This window comes from Electrophorus electricus, chromosome 7, assembly GCF_013358815.1.
Source record: "Electrophorus electricus isolate fEleEle1 chromosome 7, fEleEle1.pri, whole genome shotgun sequence".
In the NCBI taxonomy this organism is placed as follows: domain Eukaryota; kingdom Metazoa; phylum Chordata; class Actinopteri; order Gymnotiformes; family Gymnotidae; genus Electrophorus; species Electrophorus electricus.
Window position 1 is genome coordinate 16,128,611 of NC_049541.1, and position 24,428 is coordinate 16,153,038.

The window sequence follows — 24,428 nt, forward strand, 5'->3', positions numbered from 1 at the left end:
TATAATAAATAATTAAATAATTGGTGTAATGTGACACACAAATTGAGTTTAAATAATATAATTTATGTAATTATATTTCAGTGACACTACAGACTTGCATGAAATAAGCTTTAAAATTTGAGCTGTCCCCTTTGGTCAAATCAACATACATTGAGTGGTTGGATATTTTAGAAAGTCCTGCCTTTAGCAGCTGCAGTGTGCAGCAGTGTAACAGTGAGCCCCAGGATGAGCAAAAGCGTACATGGAGACTGCTGGGAATAGCTGCCCAGAATCACTCAGAGAATAGTTACCTTTTATACAACAGGTGCTAAATACATCATTGCATGAGTTTGGACCTGAAACATGTGAGACAAGCACGTATATCCACCCTGATTCCTAATTCTAACGTAACTCCTGTTCAGGGTCATTTTGGTGGCCCCACATAGCTAGGCAGCTATCATAGATGTACATGCCCTTTTGTATTCTGTAACTGTTACCCTTTGATATGTATTCATATTTTGTAAAGAATCAGATTTTTATCTTTTTCATTTATTTAGATAAGATTATTGAAAGCAAACAGCTTTATATAAAATGTAAGTTGTTGCAGTTTAGTGGTATGCAGCAGCAGACTGATCTGTTTAGCTAGCTTACCTAACATTAACTAGTTATTTAGCTGACTAGTTATATCCCTGCATATTTTGTTAGAAATTCCTAGCAGAAGTATTGTAATCTGGACCATACTGGTGCTCCAGCAATACCAGGAGGCCTCTAAGGCAGGCAAGGTGAACACCTTCTCCAAGTCTGGTACATTGCTTCAGTTACCCTCAGTCTGTCTAGGTGACTACAATACTACTAAAATACCAAGTGCAGTGTTTAATGAATTTGCCACTCTGTCTTCCTAGAGTTGAAGGGTGAAAGTGACAGCTTGTTTCATGTTCCTGGAAGCAACTTTTGAAATAAATAATTAAAGAAATATATACATACATAATTAGTTACATGAATTATTAAATGCATAAATTGTCAAATTTAATTATGGATATTGACTTTTCTTTTTTTAATTATTTAGTGCCACATTGTCATGTATTCCCTCTCCCCCTCCCACCCCACCCCCCAAAAAACACTCCACATAGGATTGACTTTGGTTAACATAGTTTGTAAAATGGTACAAAACATTATTGCATCCATGTTTGAACAACTCATGGAAATTGATCAGAGATTACAGTACCAAATAGCCCCATTTTAGTGTTCTCACTGATTTACACATATTGATCAAGCTTTTTTTTTGAGAGTCTAAAAGAGTATATTGATTTAATCCGGCTTTTTTCAAGACCATGCTTCATATTCTTTGGCAGATACCATACCAGTATCATCCTCTACAGACTGGCAAGCAGCATTCGGTTTCGGCTCGTCCACCAAGCAGCAAGAGGACGACCTCGGGTTTGACCCCTTCGACATCACCCGCAAGGCACTGGCTGACCTCATCGAGAAGGAGCTGTCGGTGCAGGACAAATCCTCACTGTCCATGGGCCACATGACCCCTTCGCTGGGACTGCCCCATGGGCCTGCACACAGCCCTTTCCGCGGCAAGGGCCCGCTACTGCCCACCTCCCATGCACACTTCCCACCAAACTCTGCATTGCCTCCACGCGGCTTCTCACATCTCCCCCAGCGGGCCGTCTACAGCTCGTTCAGCTTTCCAGGCCAGTCACAGGCCTTGCGCCACAGCTGGCTGGCTATGTCGGTGCGTGGGGCAGTTCCGCACCTGAACCACAGCGCTCCCGCTGCCCCCTCCGCCACACAGCACAGCAGCTTCTTGGACTTGACTTTCCCACAGCAGCACAGCACGGGGCTAGGAGGAATACCCATCACAGGTGAGTTTAGCGGGTGGCTAGAGGGCTTGTGGGAAAGGCTGTCATTTCCTGACATTTGTGAGATGGCACACAGAAGCCTTTTGGCCGTGAGAGGTTCACAGGCTTCTGGGAAAAATGGTTTTAAGGACTGGTGAGAGTGAGTGCTGGCCACTGGTCAAGCAATAAGCTTGGAATGCAAAGCTTGATTTTGACTAAGTGTGGGGTTTTTTTTTTTGTTTTTGTTTTTTTTATTTTATTATTATTATTTTTTTTAATAATGTAAAATCACTTAATGGTGCTGCATATCTATGGTATCAGTGTTGTGTAAAGGCCAGTAAAGTTAATGTTTTTAGTTGTTACAGGTACCTTTTCTTCTTTGGGTATTATGCTGAAATTTCATGCATTATGTATTTTTTCCAAGCTTTGAGAATTCCGTAGTAAGGTAAATATTAATATGATGTGCTTTAAAAAAAAGGGATTTTATGTCTGGTGAATGCATTTCTTATGGGGCACTGTTATTCACTAGGTGGCAGTGTGTTGCTTTGTTGGTAATAGGATATAGCTTGTACATGTAGACTGCATCAGTTGTCCTCATTAGGATTATATTTACCAGAATTTTCTTGATCAAGCTCTACAGTGGTGGAAAGGTGTAATAGCTCAGCGATATAAGTTTTAGAAAAGGACACATGGTTCCCCCAGTCCTTGCTTGTCACACATGTGCATCATTAGCAGTCCTCTTCTTTCAGAACTGCTTTAGTAAGCAGTGTATCCCACTGAATTCTTAAAAATGTCACAGTTCAGTTGTGCATTATGTAGATTTGCCCCAAGATCATCATCTCACTGCCTAGACTATGTGGCAGTAACTTTTGAATAGTTAGGATCATCTGCCCCATACATTACTGTGGTGTGTTCTTATGCAGTGTGGTGTAGTTATGCCTTGTGTTTTGTGATTTCATTAGAGATTCACTGATATTAAACTATTGGGCATATAACTCTCTCTCTCTCTCTCTCTCTCTCTCTCTCTCTCTCTCTCTCTCTCTCTCTCTCTCTCTCTCTCTCTCTCTCTCTACCTATCTATCTATCTATCTATCTATCTATAATATAAAGAGAGAAAAAGATGGATAATATATCAAACATTTGTTACAAACGTATTGTAGTGTAATCATTAACTGCGTTCAGTTACACTATTACTTTTCTCTGGCATTTTACAAATATGCCCTGTGATAGGTCATCCCAAAGTCCACCACAGCAGGTCATTTTTTAAGAACAATGTTCATGCTATTCAGTGAATGATCTTCGGTAAACCCACAGATAGATGGAACTCTATTGATCCTGGGGGAAACTGCAGGGAAATTGCAGCACTAGGGATGTCTTAAATGTTTAACTTCCAAGTACATCCAAGTACTGTGTATTCCTATGCACCTTTGGAGGGTGGCACTGTTTCCCTCATTAGATTCTAAACAGTTTATCTTGCATTCATTAATGGATGTTGTTAACATGCAATCCTTGTTATCTAAATACCATATGCTCATACAGTTCTCATCTTAATACCATGTGTTAGAGTCTTTAAAATGTTTGTTCAGACCTTTTATGCAGGACACTACCTGAATTCCCAACCACTGCTGAGTTGAACTGTTCTGTGGTAGAGATGCGGTCTCCCTCAGGAGGGCACAGTGCTACATTTTTATTCAAGCCCTAACCTGACCCCATAGCTAGCAACACTTCAGAGAATAAAATCTGAAATACCACATACCAGTATTGAAGCTCCATGCTTAATGTCAGCCGATCACAAGGACACGCACCGTCATTCATGCGGAGTTCCCCTCATGTAAACACCCTTGGTGCCTGTGCTTCCTCCATGTGCTTATAACCACAGTCTAGCTGACGAACATAGGGTGCACTATGATGAACATAGTTCATCAGCCTCAATGCTGAACTGATTTCTACATATGATAACTGAATTTCTTTTCTGACCCAAGGGTGTAATAGTTACGAGTGCAAAATTGCATTCAGAACATGACATTTCGTAAGATCTGGAAATTAAATGTATGATGCCTAAATGGTGAATGATACTTCTTTCTTAGCAAAAAATGTAGAAAATGTAAGATTTTTGTCTAATCTTTGTCATACAGAACCAGCTAGACAGTGCGTGCATGTGTGTGGGGTCCTGCTGCTGTGGACTCGTGTCTGTTTTCTTCTTTTCAATGAGATGCATGGAAGCAGCTCGAGTACCTTGACCTCCATTTAGTGAGGAATCTTCAGCTTGTTAAGCATGCAGAAGTGAGTGAGTTCAGGCTAGGTCTAGAAGGTGCCTCGCATCTAAAACTATTGTTTCTGAAGGCATGTCATATATGTGGCAGGGCTTCCAGAGAAGAATTTCCTCGTCCCCGGATCTTCCTGTGCAGCCATAGCAATTAATTCATATAAATCAATGACTTGAATTCACCTCGTTTAATGATGTTTGCGTTTTCTTTCACGCTAGCTCCCAGACATGTTCTGTGAACTAGTAGTTTATCCACTTAATTCAATGCTGCTGCCTTTGGGGTATTTCATTTGTTAAAATGCTGTTTGTTAAATGCCTGCCTTTTCGTTCAAGTGGATGAATGGAAAATTCAGTGAATATAGACATCCTAAGTTTAGTGTTGCATTTCATGACTAGCAGCATTACAGAATTTTCACTGACTACAGCAGTGGTCAGTTTTTTTTCTGTTTGTAATATTGCTCATGCTCACCCTCTTGGAGAAACTAAACATCCAATATCCTGATATCATAGAAATGCATTTTACACCATCTGGTCTCGAATGTTTTTTTGTTCATTGTTCATATTAATAAATCTATGAACCTGAATCGCTAACATGGCCACTAAGAGTAATAGAAGCCGAGAAAATCCTGGCAGCAAAACAAATGTATAAATTGACAGTGTTGCTTGAAGTGGGTAGCAGAGATCAAATTAGACATCTTGCAGTATATTTGGCTTCACTTTGAAGCCACCAGCACAATTTAGCACTTTGAAGTCAACACGCTTCAAACTAGAGAAATTGGGGGAGCACAAGGCAATTACAGCGAAGCAGAAGCCCACGTGGGCAAATGGACTCTCCACAAAAACAGTATTATTGGAAGGAACCTGCAGAATCGAATGCTTGATTTTCTTCAGGCACAGTGAAACATTCTGGCTTCTAAACTTGGAATAGACTTTCTAAGTCCATCCATCATCTCATTTTACATGAATTAAACATTTACACCACTTGTTATCTGTGCATGCAAATAGCCAGACGGGTGATTGTGTTATTGCTTGCTGCACTCCACTCTCAAGAACATTCAAATGAAAAGCAGGATGTTTTGGGGAGAGATTTGGTGGTAATGCTGAATCCTTAACTTTGTGTTTTGTTACCTTTTTGTTTTAGGTTGCCTGCTTAGTTTTTAACCATTGCTCACAGAAGTGAGGTCATTCTGACAACCTTCATAATGAGCAGTGTCTTCAGCTACACATTTTCTCTTTGAAAAAACCCTGTTTACAGCATTTTTAGAAAGGATTGTGACTTTATTAATAGAATTAAATAATTCAAGACACAGCACACTAGACAACACAGGAAATGGATAATAAAAACAAATACAAAACAGATATTGTTAACTGCTTTGCGCTTAAAATGAATGTTCATTTTGACTGTTTTAATGCTGGTTTAAGATGCTCCCATTTTTCTACTCTGGAGAGTCAGTCTCTCACCTCTACCCTCATCAGTGTGACCAAGCTGCTGCTCTTTTAGTTCAGGGTCATTTGAGAGGGCCTTATGCAAATTACTCTGAAGTGACAAAACCATCACACTTGGCGACCTACAGAATAGCTTGTCCATTTGACATAATTAATTAAAAGAGGACTTTTTGTATCATAAATCTCCAATTTCCTGGGTTCAGGAATTGGTTGCTTAGTTTCATTAACTGGCGATTTTCTGTGCTAAAAATTGGTCAGTTTTAATGTTTCTTCCTTTATTAAACGTGCACTCTAGATTGAGTAATTGATCTTATAACAGTTTCCTTCATTAATTTCAATGGAAAACATAAGAGCGAGGGCATATAAACTACTGAAAAAGTGAACATTATTGCTTCATCAGCTTTAAAGTGCTCAACTGGGTGATAGGATCCATGTGTAAGTCACTAAGCTTGACTGAAACAATTTCCTAAACTGACTTTCTGAAATTTTGGATTGGGCCATTGAATCTGTCTGACAGTTCTTCATCTGAGTATTCATGCAGTGTTCAGATTATGCTAATATTCATGCAACCATGGTTTATTCTGTTTCAGCAAGTGTGTAAGAGAAGGTCTGAGCTTCTGCTGGATATACTGCTACAAACATGTTGCCTGTTGTCACACGTGTTCATCACGTCGGCTCCATTTGTCGTCTGGCGCTGTCTTTGCAGGAAAGTTTATTACAGTTTGAAGATCTTTCCACACAGTGCTTTCTAACTAGCCTCCCAGTGTGTATTGTAGTGGGTTTTCTTTCTGCTTTTGGCAGACAGTGCTGGTTCTAGGGGGGGACACAAACAGGCTCCATGTTTGTTTTGTCCTGAGTCCTGGCAGAGAGTTGTGTTATGGAAGAAGACTTTTCTTATGTTATTGTAATAGTGTGTTTGCTTGCTTAGATGTAATTGAGTATTGATTCTATATTGGCAAATCTAGTATGGAATTAACTGATGTGCTCCAACCTAGATCTGTTCCTCATGTGCTACCCCATTTTTGCCTGTCTTCACCTTTTTTTTTTACAGAAAATTGCAGTTCAGTAGAGAGTATAAATGTGAAAGAGTGGCAGGACGGCCTCCGAGCACTTTTACCCAACATCAACATAAATTTTGGAGGGCTGCCCAACTCCTCATCCTCCTCTTCTTCCTCCTCCTCCTCGTCCTCGTGCAGCGTGAACCACACAGGGGGCATCACACACAGCTTGAGCTGGGATGGCACAGCCAGCTGGATGGATCCTGCCATCATCACAGGTAGGCTACCTCCAGGGTCACAGGCAAGTGTCCATTGCTGGCAGGGCACGAAGATTCAGCACCGCCAGTGTTTTAGAACATGACATACATAGTCCACCAGGGGAATTCTTTGCTTTTCAGTCTGAATTTTGCAGTTGCGAATGTGAATTTTTTTTGTCAATATCAGGGTGATGGTCTGTCTAATTTTAATTAATTCTAACTAATTTTGCAGAGAGATGAGTGTCATAGTAACTGTAATGCTTACTTTCCAGATTCCAGAATAGTGTGTGTTCGGTTAGTTTAAAAAAAAATGTGCACAAATTTACAGCCTTTTTATATCAAGTGGAACTCCAGCTACCTGTAGCGTTTCTGAGCTTGACAGAAATGGCCAGTCCCTGTTATGTGTTGAGTTTTTTGCATGTGCGCATGTCACTGCGGAAGTTATCTATGGCATGTTGACTCTGCCTAGAGTTTGTGCAGTCATGAAGAGAAGGGCAAATGAGCTTCTGTTTTCCTTGCTCTTTATCCAGATTTTCAGAGTTTTGATCAATCACTGTTTTTACGCTGATATCTCTGTCCTCAGTTCTCAAACACTGTTATCCTTCCATGTAACAGGGACTTGGGCTGACATTTTGTAAAACAAAATATTTAGCCTATTCTTAACAAACAAATGATGCATTAAAATTGCCTTGCAAGGAAGTAGAAATAATGCATTTAGCAGTTTTTTTTTTTCTGTAACCTTTTCACTAAAAATGTCATATGTAATGGTGTTATATGGGTCAGAGAGGAGGGCACCTGTTCTAGATTAATTTTCCTTCTTGCAAGTTTTAAACAGACTACGCGGTGTACAAATGCAGCCATGAGAACTGAAGCTGGCATGCTCCTATGGCATGTAATACCACACCAGCTTTGCTGATCCTCAGAGCAGACCCTGTGGCACTCCGTGAGAATGTGTTAGAAAATCCATTAGAATCTCTGCCATCTTGAGTCTGTTTTCATCTGTGCTTCAGTGAAGTTATGAAGATACCTTTCTGATCAAAGATAGAGGCTCTTTTCAAGTGTAGAATCTAAGCTGCGAGTAGGCATTGGTTTTAAGCGAGTTGATCCGGCTTTCTGTCATAAACATAAACACGGCAGCAGCTAGCAGAGGTTGATCTGCCTGTAAGTCACGTCTGTTGTCTGGGTGTTTTTGGTGGCTGCCGGGCGACATCTGTCATCTCCAGGAGGTTTGAAATTAATGATTTGCAGCGAAACCTTTGAGCTGGGAACATTTTCAACTTCCTTAAATGTAACATAAAGGTATCTAGAAATGTTCAGTTTCCATGGTAATTAATCTCTTAATAGAACCTTGGTAGGAGTGCCTGGTACCCTGCATTCTAAGAGGTCTTGAGAAGAAAATGGACTCTAACTATTTTAACCAGGGAGGTATGGTTTACTCGAACCACTTGACTGACTTGCTGTTCACCTCTGTGCTGCAGGTATCCCAGCATCCTCGGGTAAGAGTCTGGACTCTCTTCAGGATGACAATCCTCCACACTGGCTTAAGTCCCTGCAGGCCCTCACAGAGATGGACGTCCCATCTGGCTCCACAGTACCCCCCCAACCCCCGCACAGCACATCCTTTGGGCCCCAGGTCCCCCTTCACAGAGCCAGCTGGGCCCCTTATCCACCCCCACCCTCAGCCAACCCTGCCAGCCAGTTCCACTCTCCTCCACCAGGGTTCCAGACAGCATTCAGACCCTCAGCCCAGGCCCCCACAGACCTGCTCCAGAGTGCTGCCATGGACCGCCACTAGGGAATGTGAAACTAACACCTCTTCCTTTACTTTGAAAAAGCCCAACAAACACAGCAAGCCAAATCAATTCAAAAATACAAAACAATTAACAAAAATAAGATTATGTATTTTTTTCTTCCTCCTGTCTTATTACATCTTTCTTAGTTTCATGTCTTCTTGGTTCAGTCTTTGTATTCACCAGGTGCTCTATCCCAGCATTCCAGGCCTCAGTGATCATAAGCAACTGAGTTCTCTAACACATCATATTTAAGAAGAGATTTAAATATTTGAGGATTTTTAGCATGGGGAAATTGGAAAGTGGTAATTCCAGTGAAATGTGTTGTATAGAAATTAGTGTTGTAAAAGGAATGGATTAGAGTACTGGAGAAGACTCCATTGAAGCAATGCAACTTGGTCTGAAACAAGTAGTTCTGCCTTTAAAGCTATACCAAAAAGATTAGTACCCATTTAACACCTGCCTGCACAGAGAATATGCTCCTTTCCACAAATCTTTAAGGCCAAGTCATTCAAATCAATATCCAAAAAATCCTCCTTTTTAAAAAAAATCATACTTACTTGGCATTCTGCTATAGAGGTTTATTGGAAAGCAAAAGAATGCAAAAAATCTTTCCCTCTGTATGTTTGGACTTTAACACTGTTCTGTTCTGGTTGCAGCAGTAAGGCTTTGTGGGGGTTCTAAGTGCACTCCCCTCTTAGAATGTGGTTATGACTCTTATGAGCCAAGCCTTTAAAATAAAATCGAACAGGATCTGCCCTGGACCGCGCCCCATTTTATTGGCACAGCCTTTTGGGGAGTGTATTTCCAACCCATATGACTGGTACTAGGTAGGTCAGGGAGCTTTTTAACTGCAACACTGCACTTAACCTCTGTATCAGAGGGTGGTGCCTTGCAAAAATAAGACAGATGCCTCAGTTTGGAAGAGCAGCGAAACTGTAAAATCTCTTCAAGCAAAGGGTAGGTGCAGCAGGTAGGGCACCACTGTGTGGTGTATTTTAATAGCTGCCCATACCTGAAGAGGACATGCAGAAAGTGCTGTGTGTGCTACAGGGTTAGATTCCCTCAGGAAACGATGGCTGCAACATGGTGAAGGGCTGTAGGAGATATTGCTGGGTGTGCTGTGTCCACACTCAGATAGGGGACTTGTTTTGAGGAGACACATGAGACAAACCCAAAGCCATTGTTTTTGTTCTGCTTGTAACATCAGTGAGGAAAGCTCTTAATTTTGCATTCTTTGAACTGGTGGGTGTCTGACCGAAACAAACAAATCATGGGTACAAGTTTTGATTGAATGATGTAGTGCAAGAGAAAATGACTGACTGTTCCTTTATTCATTAAAAAATGTCTGTTTTAAAGGTGAGTTAACACTGTCTGAAAAGTACTGGAGAATGATCATCTTACTTTTGTTCCTCCCACTCTTGAATACCTGAGCAAAGTGATGAGCTGGCCACACTGATGGTGGAAGCTGGGATAGCAGTACTGGTAGGCATCAATCATTCTTTGAAAGCAGGGTCTTGCCAAGGGCCATGTAACAACCAACTCTCTCCTCCCACTGCAAATTATCTTCCTCTTTTAATGGTCTTAATCCTGTATCAGCTGTGTAGGGTCTTGCCAACTGTTCAGTATTCAACAGTATTCAAGAGAAATGATTGAACTGAAATTCCAAGGAAAAAACATTACAGTTTAACTTCGGGTTTTATTTGATGCTAAACAATAAGGACGTTTAAAAAAAAAAATGAGTTAAAGGCATTGTACCTCTCTGCAGGTCTGGAAGAAAACAATCTTAAATAAAAGAGGAATTATGAAGATGTTGAGCATTTTCCCATCTTTTAATCTCTGCATAGCACACTTCTCACTGGACATTTACGAAACAACACATTTAGCATTGAATGTCTGCCAAAACCTTTCTAGGCTAACAGTGCTTTGCATATATTGAGCCCCATTAATTCATCAGTGCATGATGGACAGAGAGGATGACCATCCGTCATCGTGCAGTTGAGAGGTTTATCACATGTTCACGCTCTTAAGCAAACATGTGCACATGTTCTCGTTTGTATCAGCATTAGGTTTTCATGTGCCTGCATTCATCCTTTTGAAACCTTGCGCTCTCAGGCTTTTTGGAGCCTATAACTGACATGGGTGGGGGTTTTTTTTGTTGTTGTTTTTTTTTTTGTTTTTGTTTTTAAATGCCATTTGCTCTAGTGGGCGTCCCTACCAACCTCCGAACAGGGCTTCAAATGCTTTCAGTCTGGGCAATTAGCTGTATCTGAGTGAGGAAGCAGCAGAGCCCAGCACATGCATTAGAACCTTGTGATGAGCTTCTCCCAGCACTCAACCCTTGGCACGAGTCTTAGCCGCTTCTCTCATACTCCAGAAATTACTGGAGTACTGTACGAGAGTACTATGCCTAACAAGCACATATGTATTTTTGAAATCATGCTTATAATAAGTATTTTTCTCGGCTTCTAGTTGGTGACAACCCAGAGGTTAAACACAGACTTTGAGCTTGCTGTAAAGATTTTTGACTTGTTCTTTTTTTCATATGATGAAACTTTGATTTGAGGAATGTTGTACAGACTTTAATGTCAGAGCTGGTAGGGAGATCATGTTTTGTCATTGCAAGAAACTTTTTAAACTAGTTGTTTGGCCCATTAGGTGGTGAAACACATAAGACACCAGTGACCTAAATGCTCTTTATAAAGTTACCACACACTAGTTTTAAGTTTGAACTACATCAGGGTTTGCATAGTCCAAACCTAGTATTAGGATTAAATATACTATTAGTATTATAATAATAATTTTTCCACTTTTGGACCATGAGAAGAATTACCTTAATGACATTTTAGAGCCAAAGTAATCTTTCAGAGTGCAATAAATAGGTAATCAAATGTGGGATGGGATCTATGAGTCAGGAGAAGCCTGCAACTTCTTGGCCTTCTAGAGCACACTTCAAGAGCTGGCCCTTTCTAATTAGCAGCAGGTATTCATAAGCACGTACCCATTTTAATACTTTCATGAAGAATTCATTAACGCTTAAACATGAGCTTTTCATCTCTTTAAATGGGCCTCTTAGTGCCTCTACACTTTTGCAGAGCATTCAGAGCCACACAGTCTGTTTTCCAGTTAAGGTCATATGCAGAATTCAGGTTCATCTGTCTGCCCTTTACCGTATGGTGTCCGTTTATGGCGCTTTTTCACAGAATGTGGGGGGGGGGGGATCCCCAAAATCAATTAACTTTGATTTAATGGTAAATTAATAAGCACATTTGGATCTTTCTCCACAACAAATGGGAATTATCAGTTTTATGTGTGCATTTGTTTTCTGCAGGGTGTAAGATGATTTAACATGGCATACAAATAAACACATCAATGAGATTTTATTTTATGGTTTTACATTCCACAGTTTTAACATTTCCAGGATTTTTTAAAACTTTTGTACATTTTTATATTTACGCAACAGACACATTACTGATGAAAAAGATTTGATAAATCTTTAGATTTTTAACTGTCCCATAAAAATGAGAGTTGCAGGTTCTGTGATTCTGCTATTTTACATCATATTTGAAAAGAATATTCCCACTCATTCAAACACTTATCCCCAAATTTCCATTAAACAAAAATTATACAATACTAATGTTTGGCTGTTTTCATGTAAACACATAGATCTCATGTGGTGATGGTATGACATGACAGTTTCTTTTGCCAATCTTTTATAGATGAGAACCGCTATTTATTTCTAATGCCAATAATACAGCGTTCATATTCTAGAACTTGTCACTTTTTATTTTGTAGTATTAGATATACAGTACTTGAAATAGTGTCTTACTGAGCATTCTTGGCCTTGGGTTCCTGACCCAATGCATAAAAGGTTACCAAAAATGACCTCACCCTGATTTTGTGTTAAGCTCTTGGAATGCAGTGTAATGTGCTGCTCAGCTAATCTGCCAGCAATAGATGTTAACCATCTTAAAACAGCAGAAATGTGCTTTAGCAATGAAAGCAAATGCCTGACCCAAGTACATCAGTTCAATCTGTTCCCATACAGACCTTTTTTGCAAAGTAAGTGAATGAAAGTGAGGAGAAGAGCAAATGAATAAAGTATGTTGACTTAATGAAGTCAAAGTCCACCCCTCTGCAATACTATGAATAGGCAGACACGGTTTTGGCCTGCAGCTTCTGAGCTACTATATAGCTGCAAGGAACGGAGGCAAATGTTGTATGCAGGCAGCTGCTGACCCCGTTTACATTTATGCATGGTTATGTAATCCTTGCAGACTAAAATATTTTCCATCTTAAGTGTGTCAAGGAACACTCTCTTATATAAAGCCAGATGGGCTTAATTCAGGGAGCCTCTGTGAGCAGACGGTTTCTTTATTTACAGTGCTCATGACCCTGATGCTTCCTGTTGGGAAAATACACTAGTCAGAGACAGTGTTGTCCATGTGGGACTGGTTGTAGAATTTTCTGTCAGATACAGCAGATTTTCAGTAATGCCTTTTCTGATAAATGTTCGGTGGGGGAGGGGCTGTTGAAGTGTAGCCAGTTGAGCTAATGTAATTTCATGGCCAATTGCATTATTAGCTAGCATTCCAAGGAACAGCTTTTCCAAAAAAAAAAAAAAAAAAACAAACAAAAAAAACCCCCAAAAAACTGCAACTACAGAGTGCAAATGGATGAACGCCAGCACTTGTAGAGTCCACCCCAAAGAAAACTACCCTACCCAGAGATTGAGGGAGACACTTTCGTAAAGCAATCCTGCTGTCCTGATGGCTTGTAGAGAGAGGAGTGTTCATTTCAGCTGTGCAAATGTGTAATTTTGGCAGCGATGGGCATGTACATTTTATAGATGCATATAGTGACCCAATTACAATAGCAGCTCAGACTATGATTAGGCTGGAGCAGTATTTCTCTATTTTGGTCAGGCAGCAGTCCTGCCCTGAACATTCTACAGTGCTCTGACACACCCACTGAGCCACCTGAAGGGAGTGTTAATTAGCCAAGAAGTAGCACATGGTAGTGGAGGGAAGTACCTGTGGAAGAGAGCTACCCCAGCCCAATTGCTATGTATTCTTTGTCAAGGGTAGAAATGTCCGTCCCCCCCCCCCCCCAAAAAAAAGAGTGTTCAAGAATCCTGAACATTAATGAGAAGCATCTGATTGTAAAATGAATGCTGTGATCAGGGTAGGAATAATGCTTTTATATCATTGTAAGCTTTGCACCTTGATGTGGGATCAGAGGAGCCCAACAGTGTTATGGGTTTAGCTGATTGCACTAAGCTTGTGCTTTATTTAATGGGAGCTCTTATCCTCCATTTCGAGGCTTTTTTTTTGCACACTTTCTGCAATTTCTTGATCACTGCTATCTCATGTAATCGTCAAGCACAAAAATACCGTGTCCTTTCAGAGAGCCCCTTCGGTATGGGCCGTCACAATAACTGCAGAGGAAGCCAACATCAAATGAGTGCTGCTTTTGCAGGCACTCTCAAATGAGAGTCAGCATGTGTTCCTATCAAATGGAATAAGTGCCACCTCACAGACAAGCTCAAGGCAGCGACGGTGCGATGCTGAGTCTTCTTTCCATTTCTGCCAGTGCTGCCTAGAGGGGTGACTTCCAGAGATTCTCTGCTTAGTTCTCCTAAACAGGATATGGCATCTTTCATTTTTAGTAGCTTTCTATTCATCAAAGAACCTCCCTACTGTTCTCCCAAGGCAGGTTTTGAGTATAAAGTATATTTTTTATGACAGAATTGTTTTTTCCTTTTTTTTTTTTATGTATAGATCATGAACATCCACCCTGCCACACAAACATTTATCGATGAGAGGACAGACATGCACACATTCATTCATGATGCTTTTCAGTATTAGAAAACAAAACCACATGGAAAAACCACCATGTTAAAAATGTTTGATCCCATTTCAGGATGGATGAATGAAACTCTCGCATGGAAAAGTAAATGATCCAAAATATGTCCTCATTGTATTTTTTTTTTTTTTTTTTTCTGGATTTTTTTTTTTTTTTTTACAGTTTTATAGTGTACAGCAGTTGAGAGATACTGGCACCAGCAGATGGATCCCATTCCTCAAAATATTCTGTCAGAAACGTCAACTTTTACTGTACCGGTAGCTGCACCCTGAAGTTCATGTGGTATCTCCAGTGTCCATGGTTGCTTTTGTCACTTCATGCGTAATAGAATCAGTTATCACAGAATTCAGTACTTGTTTCCGAAGCGTTTCCGCTCTTCTCCACAGTCAACCATCATGACCTGCTGACTTTACACATTGGCACTGTTCCCATTCCACGCCCCTTCTTGGTGCTCATTTTTCAGTCCCGAGCACCAATTACATCGACAACAAAAACCATCTAGGAAACTTCTGGTGCACACCTTTCAAATCCTATGCTGCTGGACTTTGTACTGATGGACAAGTCTCTGTCGCCATCTGTCTTCCCAAGTTCTAGTGGCCAAGGATTATAATCATGAAAGGAAAGTTTTTCTGTCCCCACTTCGGCTTCTCAGTAACGGCGAAGTTCACGAACATATTGGCTTACAGTAGTACGTTTTTACGTTTAATTTTCATTTTATTTTTCATTGAACAATCAAGACACTCATTTGCAAAGTCACACAAAAATGGCATCTGTGGCCTTGTTGGTGTGATTAGAAATGACTCTAAATGGACGTATAGTTTTGATAATCAGATGTCTTATATATATGTTCCTCGCTCACCACAGAGGCTTTGTGGGAGACCTGTCTGGGAGGCTTCCATCTAACATACCGTGCCGTTTTCTTGCCGAGACTTGGGGCAGGTGGAGCGAGGGATTGGTTGGATGGAAGGCGCTAATGTGCAGAAGAAGCCAGCGATTAGCGATAGGCCCAGTCCGCCCCAGGCACAAAACATGGACCAGCCGTAACCATGGCTGATGTCATCCGGGAGACCATACAGGTAGCGCGGGTAGCGGGACAGCTCAAAATTGATTCCTGCTACGCAGGTACACAGCGAGATGATACAGAATGTACCTGTAAAGACCACAAAAAAGAGAGAACATTTCAATAAGGACAAATTGTAACTGCTGTTATTCTTTTAACATATCCTTTTCACTGATGATTCATGCCTCTTCAGAAGGTGCATTCAAACCACGTCCTACACGCAAAATCTGTTCTGCTTGCTGGGTTCACAGATAACACTGTTGTCACACATTAGTGGAGAAAGGACTCCACCTCTAATTGGGGACTCATTTTCCACGTGGTGTGACTGAGCAAGCATTTAGCTGGAACTCAGCTCGCCCGTAATCTGACCCTCAACGCTCCTTCTGCTTTTATGACTTAGCATCTTAATTGGCTTTTTAATTGCCTTCTCATTATTTGAGAGCAAGACGCTGCATTAATCCTGCGCATCTTAATTGCGTCTTCGCTTTTCTCTGTGCAGTGCTGGAGTCGCATATTACACGTGGGAGAAACGGCCTGACACAAGGCTTCACTGTAGCTGTGAGAGAAAGCTACTCTAGGAGGGCAAATCCTTCACAGCTCAACATGCTTTCATTTGGGATTTTCGATTTATTTAATTTATTTATTTGACTTTTGATTTATTATAGAATTTAGGATATTTTTCGCATCCTCAACCCATAAATGAAGTTCTTTTATTTTGCTCTGTGCTATAACATATCCAAGGCACTTGCCTTAATTTTCTTGAATTTCTGCAACAAGAGTTTCTCTGAGTTTATGAAACTACACACACACACACACACACACACATGAGACTGTCTAACCTTGTGTGGCCCAGGGATCTGCATGCTTCCTGCCACTGTTTTATTCATATGTTAAAAAACAGTGTTGGAGGTGTTTTCAACACCTGTGTCATAATTTATTCATTCACTCTCTAGTCCTAGTGCCTAGTGCTGCATACTATAACAAGTGGGATGAGTAGCTTGTTGTGGTGCACTTAGAGCAGCGGCAAAGAAAGGAAATGTACACTGGCACACCTCTCTGTAAGCGCCAGTGAGCTGCAGCAAGGGGTGAGATGTGCTAGAATGCTGTCAACTTAAAAAAAAAACGTGAAATCAACAGCAGTGCACGCCCACGCCACTCGCCACTCTAATCTGCAATTAAAATGCTTCAATGGGTGACGGGCAAAAAATGTCTCAAAACACAGTTTCCTTATGAATAGGGGTGGAAATTTAAACACTTACCAACCGCACCGAGGTGAGACTTTACACCATTGTGTGCACAAATGTTCTCTTTCTAAATATATTGAGAATGTTGTCACTATAAATGGTGACTTGTTGTTTGACGTGCTAGGACTGGCAGTGCAATATTGTATATAGTTCTAAAGTTTCTTTATAGTGCATATGTAATGAAGTTTATGCCGTGTTTACACCTTACACCACCATCCCTCATATACAGTGTCTATTGGTAGCAGTTACCATTTTGTGAAGAGCAGCGTGTGTGCATGCATGCGTGTTTGTGTTGCTGCACTTACCACCCATGAGAAAGAGGAGGCCTGCCACGTACTGCATGAGGCCACGGTCCCAGCAGCAGCCAAGCATGCCCACGATCCAGCCGAAGAGGATGATGGCCACAGCCATGCCCATGAAGCCTGCTGTCATCCTGCGCAGGTCTGCATGGGCACGAACACACACACACACACACACACACACACACACACACACACACACACACACACACACACACACAAAAAAATATACAGAAGGTCATGGGGCTGAGGTCAGGAGCATACGACGGTGTGCGAGAAGTCAGTGATTATAAGAATTTCCTGTTCGTCTTCATGGTCTGGGGGAATTATGGATTTTCAGTGGTTTTTCAAATGAAATGTCAACTTTTATTGACTTAACATTCAGATTAGCCTTGAACATTGTTCAATATTCGAACACTGTTATGCTAATCACACTATGTAAATCACACTATGGTTTTATGGAAATGAGAGCAATTTAGTTTGAAACAATTAATAGGAAGCAATTTTAAAGGGCTACATATTTTCTCAAAAAATAGCTCACCATAGGACACAGTAAATGCAGATTAGGTTTGAACTGCTTTAATTTTAAAGTCCACTATGAGTTTTGTTTTGTGTGAGGAACTTTTTCAACCCTAAGCAAAGTAGAGCAATCCAAGGCTTGCATGTGTTTGCATGCACGTGCTCATATGCGAGTGCCCACGTGTGTTTGCATGTGTATGCATATGTGTAAAGCAGTAATCTAAGAGCACAGGCTGGGTATGTAGGAGGGCCAGATACAGGGCAGGTCACACAGCTTCCATGTTCGCTTGTTCTTTCTAATATTAAAGTTGAGTTCTTTCAGTATGGAAAAGGCATTTGGTCCAAAATGCCTGGGACAGAGGCCTAAGTTAGCCAACTGTGAAAAGGTTACAGAATTTCCCCTATGGCGAAGATCAGTCACCAGTGGACAAAACCAAGAACCAAATACTGGAAAACCATATTCACCCCATTCTAGCAAGGTGCTGGTGTTTGAAATAAAGTTGACTTCTGAATGAAGAGGAGTTTGCCTAAAATAAAACAGAATTAAAGAAGTAGTGCGATATGAATAACTTGTATGATTCTTTTTGGGAGGTGAAGGAATTGATATTCCTTATATTGTTTGATTTTGTGATTGTTTTGGATTCTATTTTATGTTACATTTGTACTTCTATAATTTTTCTGAGTGTCTCTGTTACTGTTTTCTGCTCCTTGTGCATCTAAGCAGCCAGCAAAGTCAGGAGGTGATACCATGACAGGCCCCACCCACCCCTCTCCCTATCCCCCCCCCTTCTCTCCTCCTCCTGTCTCTCTCCCTACCCCTCCACTCTCCTCCTGCCACCCCCTATTGCCCCTTCTCTCCTCCTGTCTCTCTTCCTACATGTGCAAATAAACAATGAGTATTTTAGGATCAACACAGTCTTCTGACTCTTCACTGCTGAAGTGATGAGTGTTTTGTGAGTGATGGCTGCCTGACCTGGTAGGAGGCATCTAATGGTCTTTTCTGTGACTGCATGGAGGTGTCCCTGCAGTGCTCTCTGAGAAAGCGCATATCAGCCCAGAGCATACAGAGATCACAGGCCTGCTGGCGACAGCTTGTGGAGGAAGGTTCATTCTGGAGGCCAACCAAAGTGGCATCAGCATCTTTCTGATGGACTGTGCCGTAGGTTATGCAAGAGAAAAATAAGAGGAAAGTGGGGAGGAAACGGAAATGTCCTAGTCTGTTACAATTCTGGAAACAAGCTACCAGGAATCTCTATAGCCAGTCTTCTTGAGCTGATGTGTCTGTCTGTTCTTTTTTTTTTTAATTCTTAAAAAGTGAGTTAGGATGAGATAATAATGGCTGCTCTCCTGTGCGTGAAGAATGGCACTCAAACCCTCTAAGGCAGAGCTGTGTAATTATGTGTGTGGAAAGATCCAGCAATTAGAACTCCCATGAATATGGAACAAGTGAGAGTGTGAATAAGGCAGGGAGATAAATATGTTCTTTCCACTATTAGTTGATGCAGGAGCTTTTTTTAAATCACAATCCCTGCAATCCAATATGTCAGCTCCACATGATCCTGCTGTGGGGACCCTGGGAATTCTTGGAGTATGTTGTGTGGTACCTGGGAATTCTTGGAATATGCTGTATATTTGAGAAACCACAGATGCCCAGGAATCTGGTCAATAATGCTAGCCAAAAATGTGATCCTTTAAACAGGGCATCGATTGGGGCTCATGCATCTCCTCGCATTGATCGGTAGCAGGCTTGATGGGGCCATGCTCAGGTTACTGCCAAAGGCTCTACAGTGGCCCATTGGCTTTGCCAAAACCTATGTTGTCTCATGTGTATGATCACTGCTATTCCTCTTCTGGAACACTGAGTTTGTTTAGGAAGAGGGCTGTATCTTTTATGCCACCCTGCCCAATTGGAGGCATCAAACACTGCTCATGAGTAAACTCAGAGATGAGGATAAAGGAACAAATGTATGAGATTCCCACTTGTGCCTAGCCATTCTTCCATAAGAAATACACTTGGTGGTAATTAACAGCACCATTCAAGCAGGCCAAATGAAGCAGAACTAAGGAAGCAGAAACGTATAATTGTGTCTGCACTTGATCAAAAGCACACACCTGCTTCCCGTACACACCCTTTTATGGAAGAAGATGTATGGTAAAGTGGGAGTTAGCAACCAGAGCTTCCTTCCTTAATGCCTGTGCACTTACAATTATCCTCATTAGGCTCTTAGCTGGAGAGCATGGCCAATGCTTGATGTGAAAATCACTCTCTTCCCTGGGCCACTCTTTGCTGAGACAGCCGTTGCTTTTCTTGGACATACTCCATTCAGGCACCACTGTGTGTGTACATATGTGCATATAGAAGTACTGCACAAAGTAGAAGCAGAGCCAGAAAATGCAACCCTGCCATTTCCTCCTGACATTTCTAACATGACACAGCGCAAAGACTCATCATTGTCATGAAGAGGCATGAGATGCATTACATGGAGATGTGCGGGCAGTGCCCTGTGGGCTGAATGAGAATGAGAGAGATGGTATTTTGACTGCACCGTTCAGCCGGCTCCTGTAATTCGGCTTTGGACTGCTTTGCTTAGGCTGACAGCCCTGGCCTGTTCCTCCAGTACTGGCCCAGTAAGCCCTAGCTTAGTGCAGTCTTGTTCATTTATTTACAGTATCAGCTGTTGACAGGCTGCAGAGCATTTGTTGGTCCTATCTGGCTTGTTAGCCTACACTGTTTGAGCCTGCACCGCTGTCGTCTTTAATGCTTTTTTTTTTTAATTAATTATATTGCTGTGCTCAAAGTTGACTCTGCAAATGAAAAGCTCTTAGGGGCAAAATGGAAATTTGGTTTCTTTTGCTGCTGATTAGTGGGTGCATGTCTAGATAAGGGGACTCTCTTTTTGTGGTGCTTCTGCACACAATAGATGTGCATAATGATGTGCCTCAAGGAAGTTTCAAACGATGGCACTCTGTGTGCCATAACTAAAAAGTTAACTTGGTTTGCCAGTGGCTTTCCTAAACCTCAAGTGGATTTTACTTTCCATTCATATCTTCCAGCAGATTGGAGACTTGGAGACCAGATTGGAGACCAGACTGCCCTTAGTCCCTCATCCAGATTGGCACTCTTATAAATTAACAACTCTGACTGATTGGCTACTTCTATGAGCCATCATGTCTTGCGGTTGCAGGAATGGATTTGGAACAACTCGACACATTCGAGGGTGGCACTCAGCGCAGCCTTGCAGTGCTCATACAAAGAGCTGCTGACTTACTTTATTGGTGTGTTTGGTTTCATCTGCTTTGACTGCCACAGAGGCCAGCCCCACCTTGACTCGCTGGGAGGATAATAGAGATTAATTTTATTACCCCATGTCAAGAGCCACCAGGGAGAGAACAGTTGCAGTCCTGGAATTGAATTACCCAGGAGACGGTAGAAGTGGCAGCCGTCTTTGCACACTGTAGCCTCCGGCGGAGTGCTGGTATGACGGTTCATGGGGTGAGGGGTCGCAGCACTGCCCAGGGTTGGGGCCCACTTGCATATTGGCCCCTCCTTCTCCTAGGAAAGGGAGGCTGAGGTGTCATACCCAGGACCAAAACACCCACTTTAGAGTAAGCGCTAAAAGATCCTTAGAGAGCAGTTTGGCCAGTCCATTGGAATATGCCAGTCAGAGAGTACAAATCCATGTGGGTGCAGGTCAATGCTAAAGTCAGATCCATCACTTCAAGAAAAGCAAAGTGGGACATGGGGCTTTCAATCCAAAGCTCAAGGAGAAACCCACTGGGAAAGTGTTGAGTAACAGCACACCTGGCCTTCTGGTTGTCTTCTGTGGTGACACACTGACATTGGGATGTTGAGGGGAGAAGACAGGCTTGTTCTAGTGGGAAGCCTACACCCAGCTTCATCGGATAGTGGGGTTAGCGTCTACCATTTAGCAGCTGAGCATGCATGTCTTGACCTGTTCTGTCTCACAGCCAGATTGTAGAGAAGACTATTAAGCAGCAGACCAAACCTTTCCACCACCCATTTAATTAGTCTAAATTGTAGTGATTGCAACCATGGAGTGCAATGATTGCAATCGATGTTAAGTGTCAGGCTTTGAAATATTGCTCAGTTCTGCAATAGGAAATAATGGCATCATAAGAGCTATAGCTCGTAATCGGTGACTATCTGTTTCAAGGAAATTGCAGGACAAGTACACCTAAACATAAGCTTTGTGCACCAGGTTTTGATTGATTAATAAAGAATCAACTCCCAAAGGCCATACTGAACAACTGCGGAAGGTCTTTAAAAATCCATTGTATTCCATATCTCTTGTCACTTACAGATCCTTCATTGGTGTCATCTGTGCTGTTCATGTAGACATGAAAATCCAATTCAGAACCAAGTACTTACACAGCACTCTACTTAAATGACTCAAAAAAAAATGCCATTTATTTATCGGCCTATAAAACATGGGGGGAAAAATCACTTTTGCTGAGGATGTTTCTAGAAAAATTCAGAATAACTCACCTCTGTGCATTATCTCATTGTCCTCATCTTCTGCATAGTGGAGTGTGGGAGTGGGGGATTAATAATTTTTTTTAATGAAGCTTCGAGGTCTAGTGGTTTTATGAGGTCATGCTTGGCTGGGGGAGTGCTGATGGAGGTGGGGGGTTGGAAGGAATTGGTAGACAGTTAATCACTCAGACTGTGCTGCAGTCTCCATACATTACCTCACTGAAATATCAATTTGCATTAAGGGGTGTCTGGTCAGAAATAAGGGAACCCTTCTCAGCACCGGGGTCATTGGCTGCCGGCTGGTGAAGACACCGGATGTGTTTCAGCGCTGTTGCTGGCAGCGCTTCTCCATTGAATTTCCCTCACTTACACACTTTGCATTTGTGGCTATACTGTGTACAGGTCCACACCAGGCGTTGTTATTAATTCAGAGGAAAACTCCCCAACAGCATCTATTTTATGCTTTGCTGGACATGAAATCTAGCAAGGCATGTCATGGTAAATATAGGCACACTGCTCCAATGTTTTTGTATCTCACTTGGATGAGCCTCCCTATTAATGTTCTTGGCAGTGACCTGGGACTTGCTGGCATCTCCAGAAAGTGCTGACTGGAACACAGCAGGGGCCTTGGCACTGGAGCCAGATGTCAATCACTTTATCCACTCTTCATCAGCTGCTTGGAGCAGACATCGCAGGCACGAAGCTGCGGCCAAATTGGGCAAGGGGGCTGTGCTTCACAGTGACAGCCGCTTGACATTGTTTACTCAGAGGCCGGCAGACGGTCGGGTGTAGGGGGACGGGTGTGTGGTAACACTTGCATACACGCTGCAAAATTGTTCCGTGCCCCCACAGCGTTTGAAGGTGAAGCCATCTTGGTGGCTTGGGTCCCCTCTCCACTTAATGCCAGTCACTGCTGCTGGTCACAGGCATGGAGGGGCCAAAGGTCAAGACTGGCATGTCAGACCAATGTAGGAGGGGATTATTGGGGGAGTTTGACATGCTGCTGTCAGCAGACTTGGTGTGAGAGCATGCTAGACCAGTCATGGATTTCCATACTGAGCAATGGACCAACATGAGTGACTGAGACTGTGAAGGCAAGTGATGGAAAGGAAAAGAGACACTGAGAGGAGCCACTGAAAGCTCAGAGCGCACTGATAATTGACCTGGATCCAAGCATGGAAATGTGTACATTTTTGAGGAGGTGAGGACTTATGAGGGTGGAGGGAGAAAAGGACTGAACACAGAGCAAAGCAGAAAAGCCATGATATAATGCTGTTTCAGAAATCATATATGATCCTATATGTTGTATCGTGGTTGTGGATTATTACAATACATTTGTCTGTATATTGAACAACATGCTATGTTTCATTACCTCCATGACACTGATGTAACTTTTTATGTGCGGGCTAAGTGCTTTTCACCATGGGCACCTTTTTATTCTTTACTACACCAGACAAATCTGACAGTGTGTGTAAGGCATCGAACAATGGTGGAGTGCAGGAAAACCATTAGAATGTCGACCTGCTGTTTAAGTCTTGGCACGAAGTGGTAGTGCAAATATAGCGTCCGTCAAGTGGCACTTCCTGCTACTGAAGCTCACGGCAGTGCGCAAAGGTGTGCAAGCGTAGCCCACAAGAACATGTGGTGGAGGCACTGTGCTTCTGCGTGCTTGGGCATCACTTTCATTTTGTGTGCTTGGAAGGCACTGTCCTGTCATGTGCTTGGTCAGCACTGTCCTGTGCTTGAATGGTATTGTCCTGCCACATATTTGGACTTCACTGTCCTGTGCTTGGGTGGCACTGTCCTGTCATGTCCTTTGACAGTACTGTCCTGTGCTTGGATGGCACTTTCCTGCCGCGGGCTTGGACGTCACTGTCCTGCTGTGGGCTTAACCCATCTCCCTCTGTGTGTTAAACCATCACACACACCTCGTACCACCACCACTTGGCAGGGGCCTTGGCACTGGAGCATGAGCCAGACAGGCCCTGTGCCACTTCAGAGTGGGACAGCCATGCGGAGCTCACAGGAGGCTGACAGGGAGAGAGAGAGCAAGAGAGAGAGGCTTGTGGTCGGTGGGACAGTGCCTCTTTCACGGGCTGACCCACACCCTGCTCTTTGTTTGGAGCAGGGTATCCGACTCCACTTGCCAAACTGGTCGCTTCGCAACCAAATTATCCTAAAAGCCCCGTGTGTTTGTGCGCCGACACCCAGCTGTCAGGTGGTTCATCAACCCCTTCTTTCAGGATGGTACATTAAACAGTATGCTGCATCAGCATGACCACACCTTTGCAGATGTGCGAGTCTACCTCACCTAGAAACAAGAAGCATAAAATGGGTATGTCCTTACTTTGTTTTATCAAAAT

The 24,428-nt window shown here is 42.3% G+C and overlaps 2 protein-coding genes across 6 annotated transcripts in view; one reads left to right on the plus strand and one right to left on the minus strand.

Annotated features, from left to right (window-relative positions):
• Positions 1 to 10,392, plus strand: part of cnot4b (CCR4-NOT transcription complex, subunit 4b) — a 27,309-nt gene extending 16,917 nt beyond the window's left edge. For all 3 annotated transcript variants that reach the window (XM_027002184.2, XM_027002185.2, XM_035528031.1), the window contains 3 exons: positions 1,332 to 1,850; positions 6,590 to 6,814; positions 8,272 to 10,392. In XM_027002184.2, the coding sequence (XP_026857985.2) occupies positions 1,332 to 1,850; positions 6,590 to 6,814; positions 8,272 to 8,588 (1,061 nt within the window). In that variant the 3' untranslated portion in view covers positions 8,589 to 10,392. The remainder of the gene's footprint in view (positions 1 to 1,331; positions 1,851 to 6,589; positions 6,815 to 8,271) is intronic.
• tmem178b (transmembrane protein 178B) overlaps positions 9,883 to 24,428 on the minus strand; it is a 66,280-nt gene continuing 51,734 nt past the window's right edge. For all 3 annotated transcript variants that reach the window (XM_035528032.1, XM_027002227.2, XM_027002225.2), the window contains exons 4-5: positions 17,058 to 17,195; positions 9,883 to 15,598 (exon numbers count right to left, since the gene is read on the minus strand). In XM_035528032.1, the coding sequence (XP_035383925.1) occupies positions 15,348 to 15,598; positions 17,058 to 17,195 (389 nt within the window). In that variant the 3' untranslated portion in view covers positions 9,883 to 15,347. The remainder of the gene's footprint in view (positions 15,599 to 17,057; positions 17,196 to 24,428) is intronic.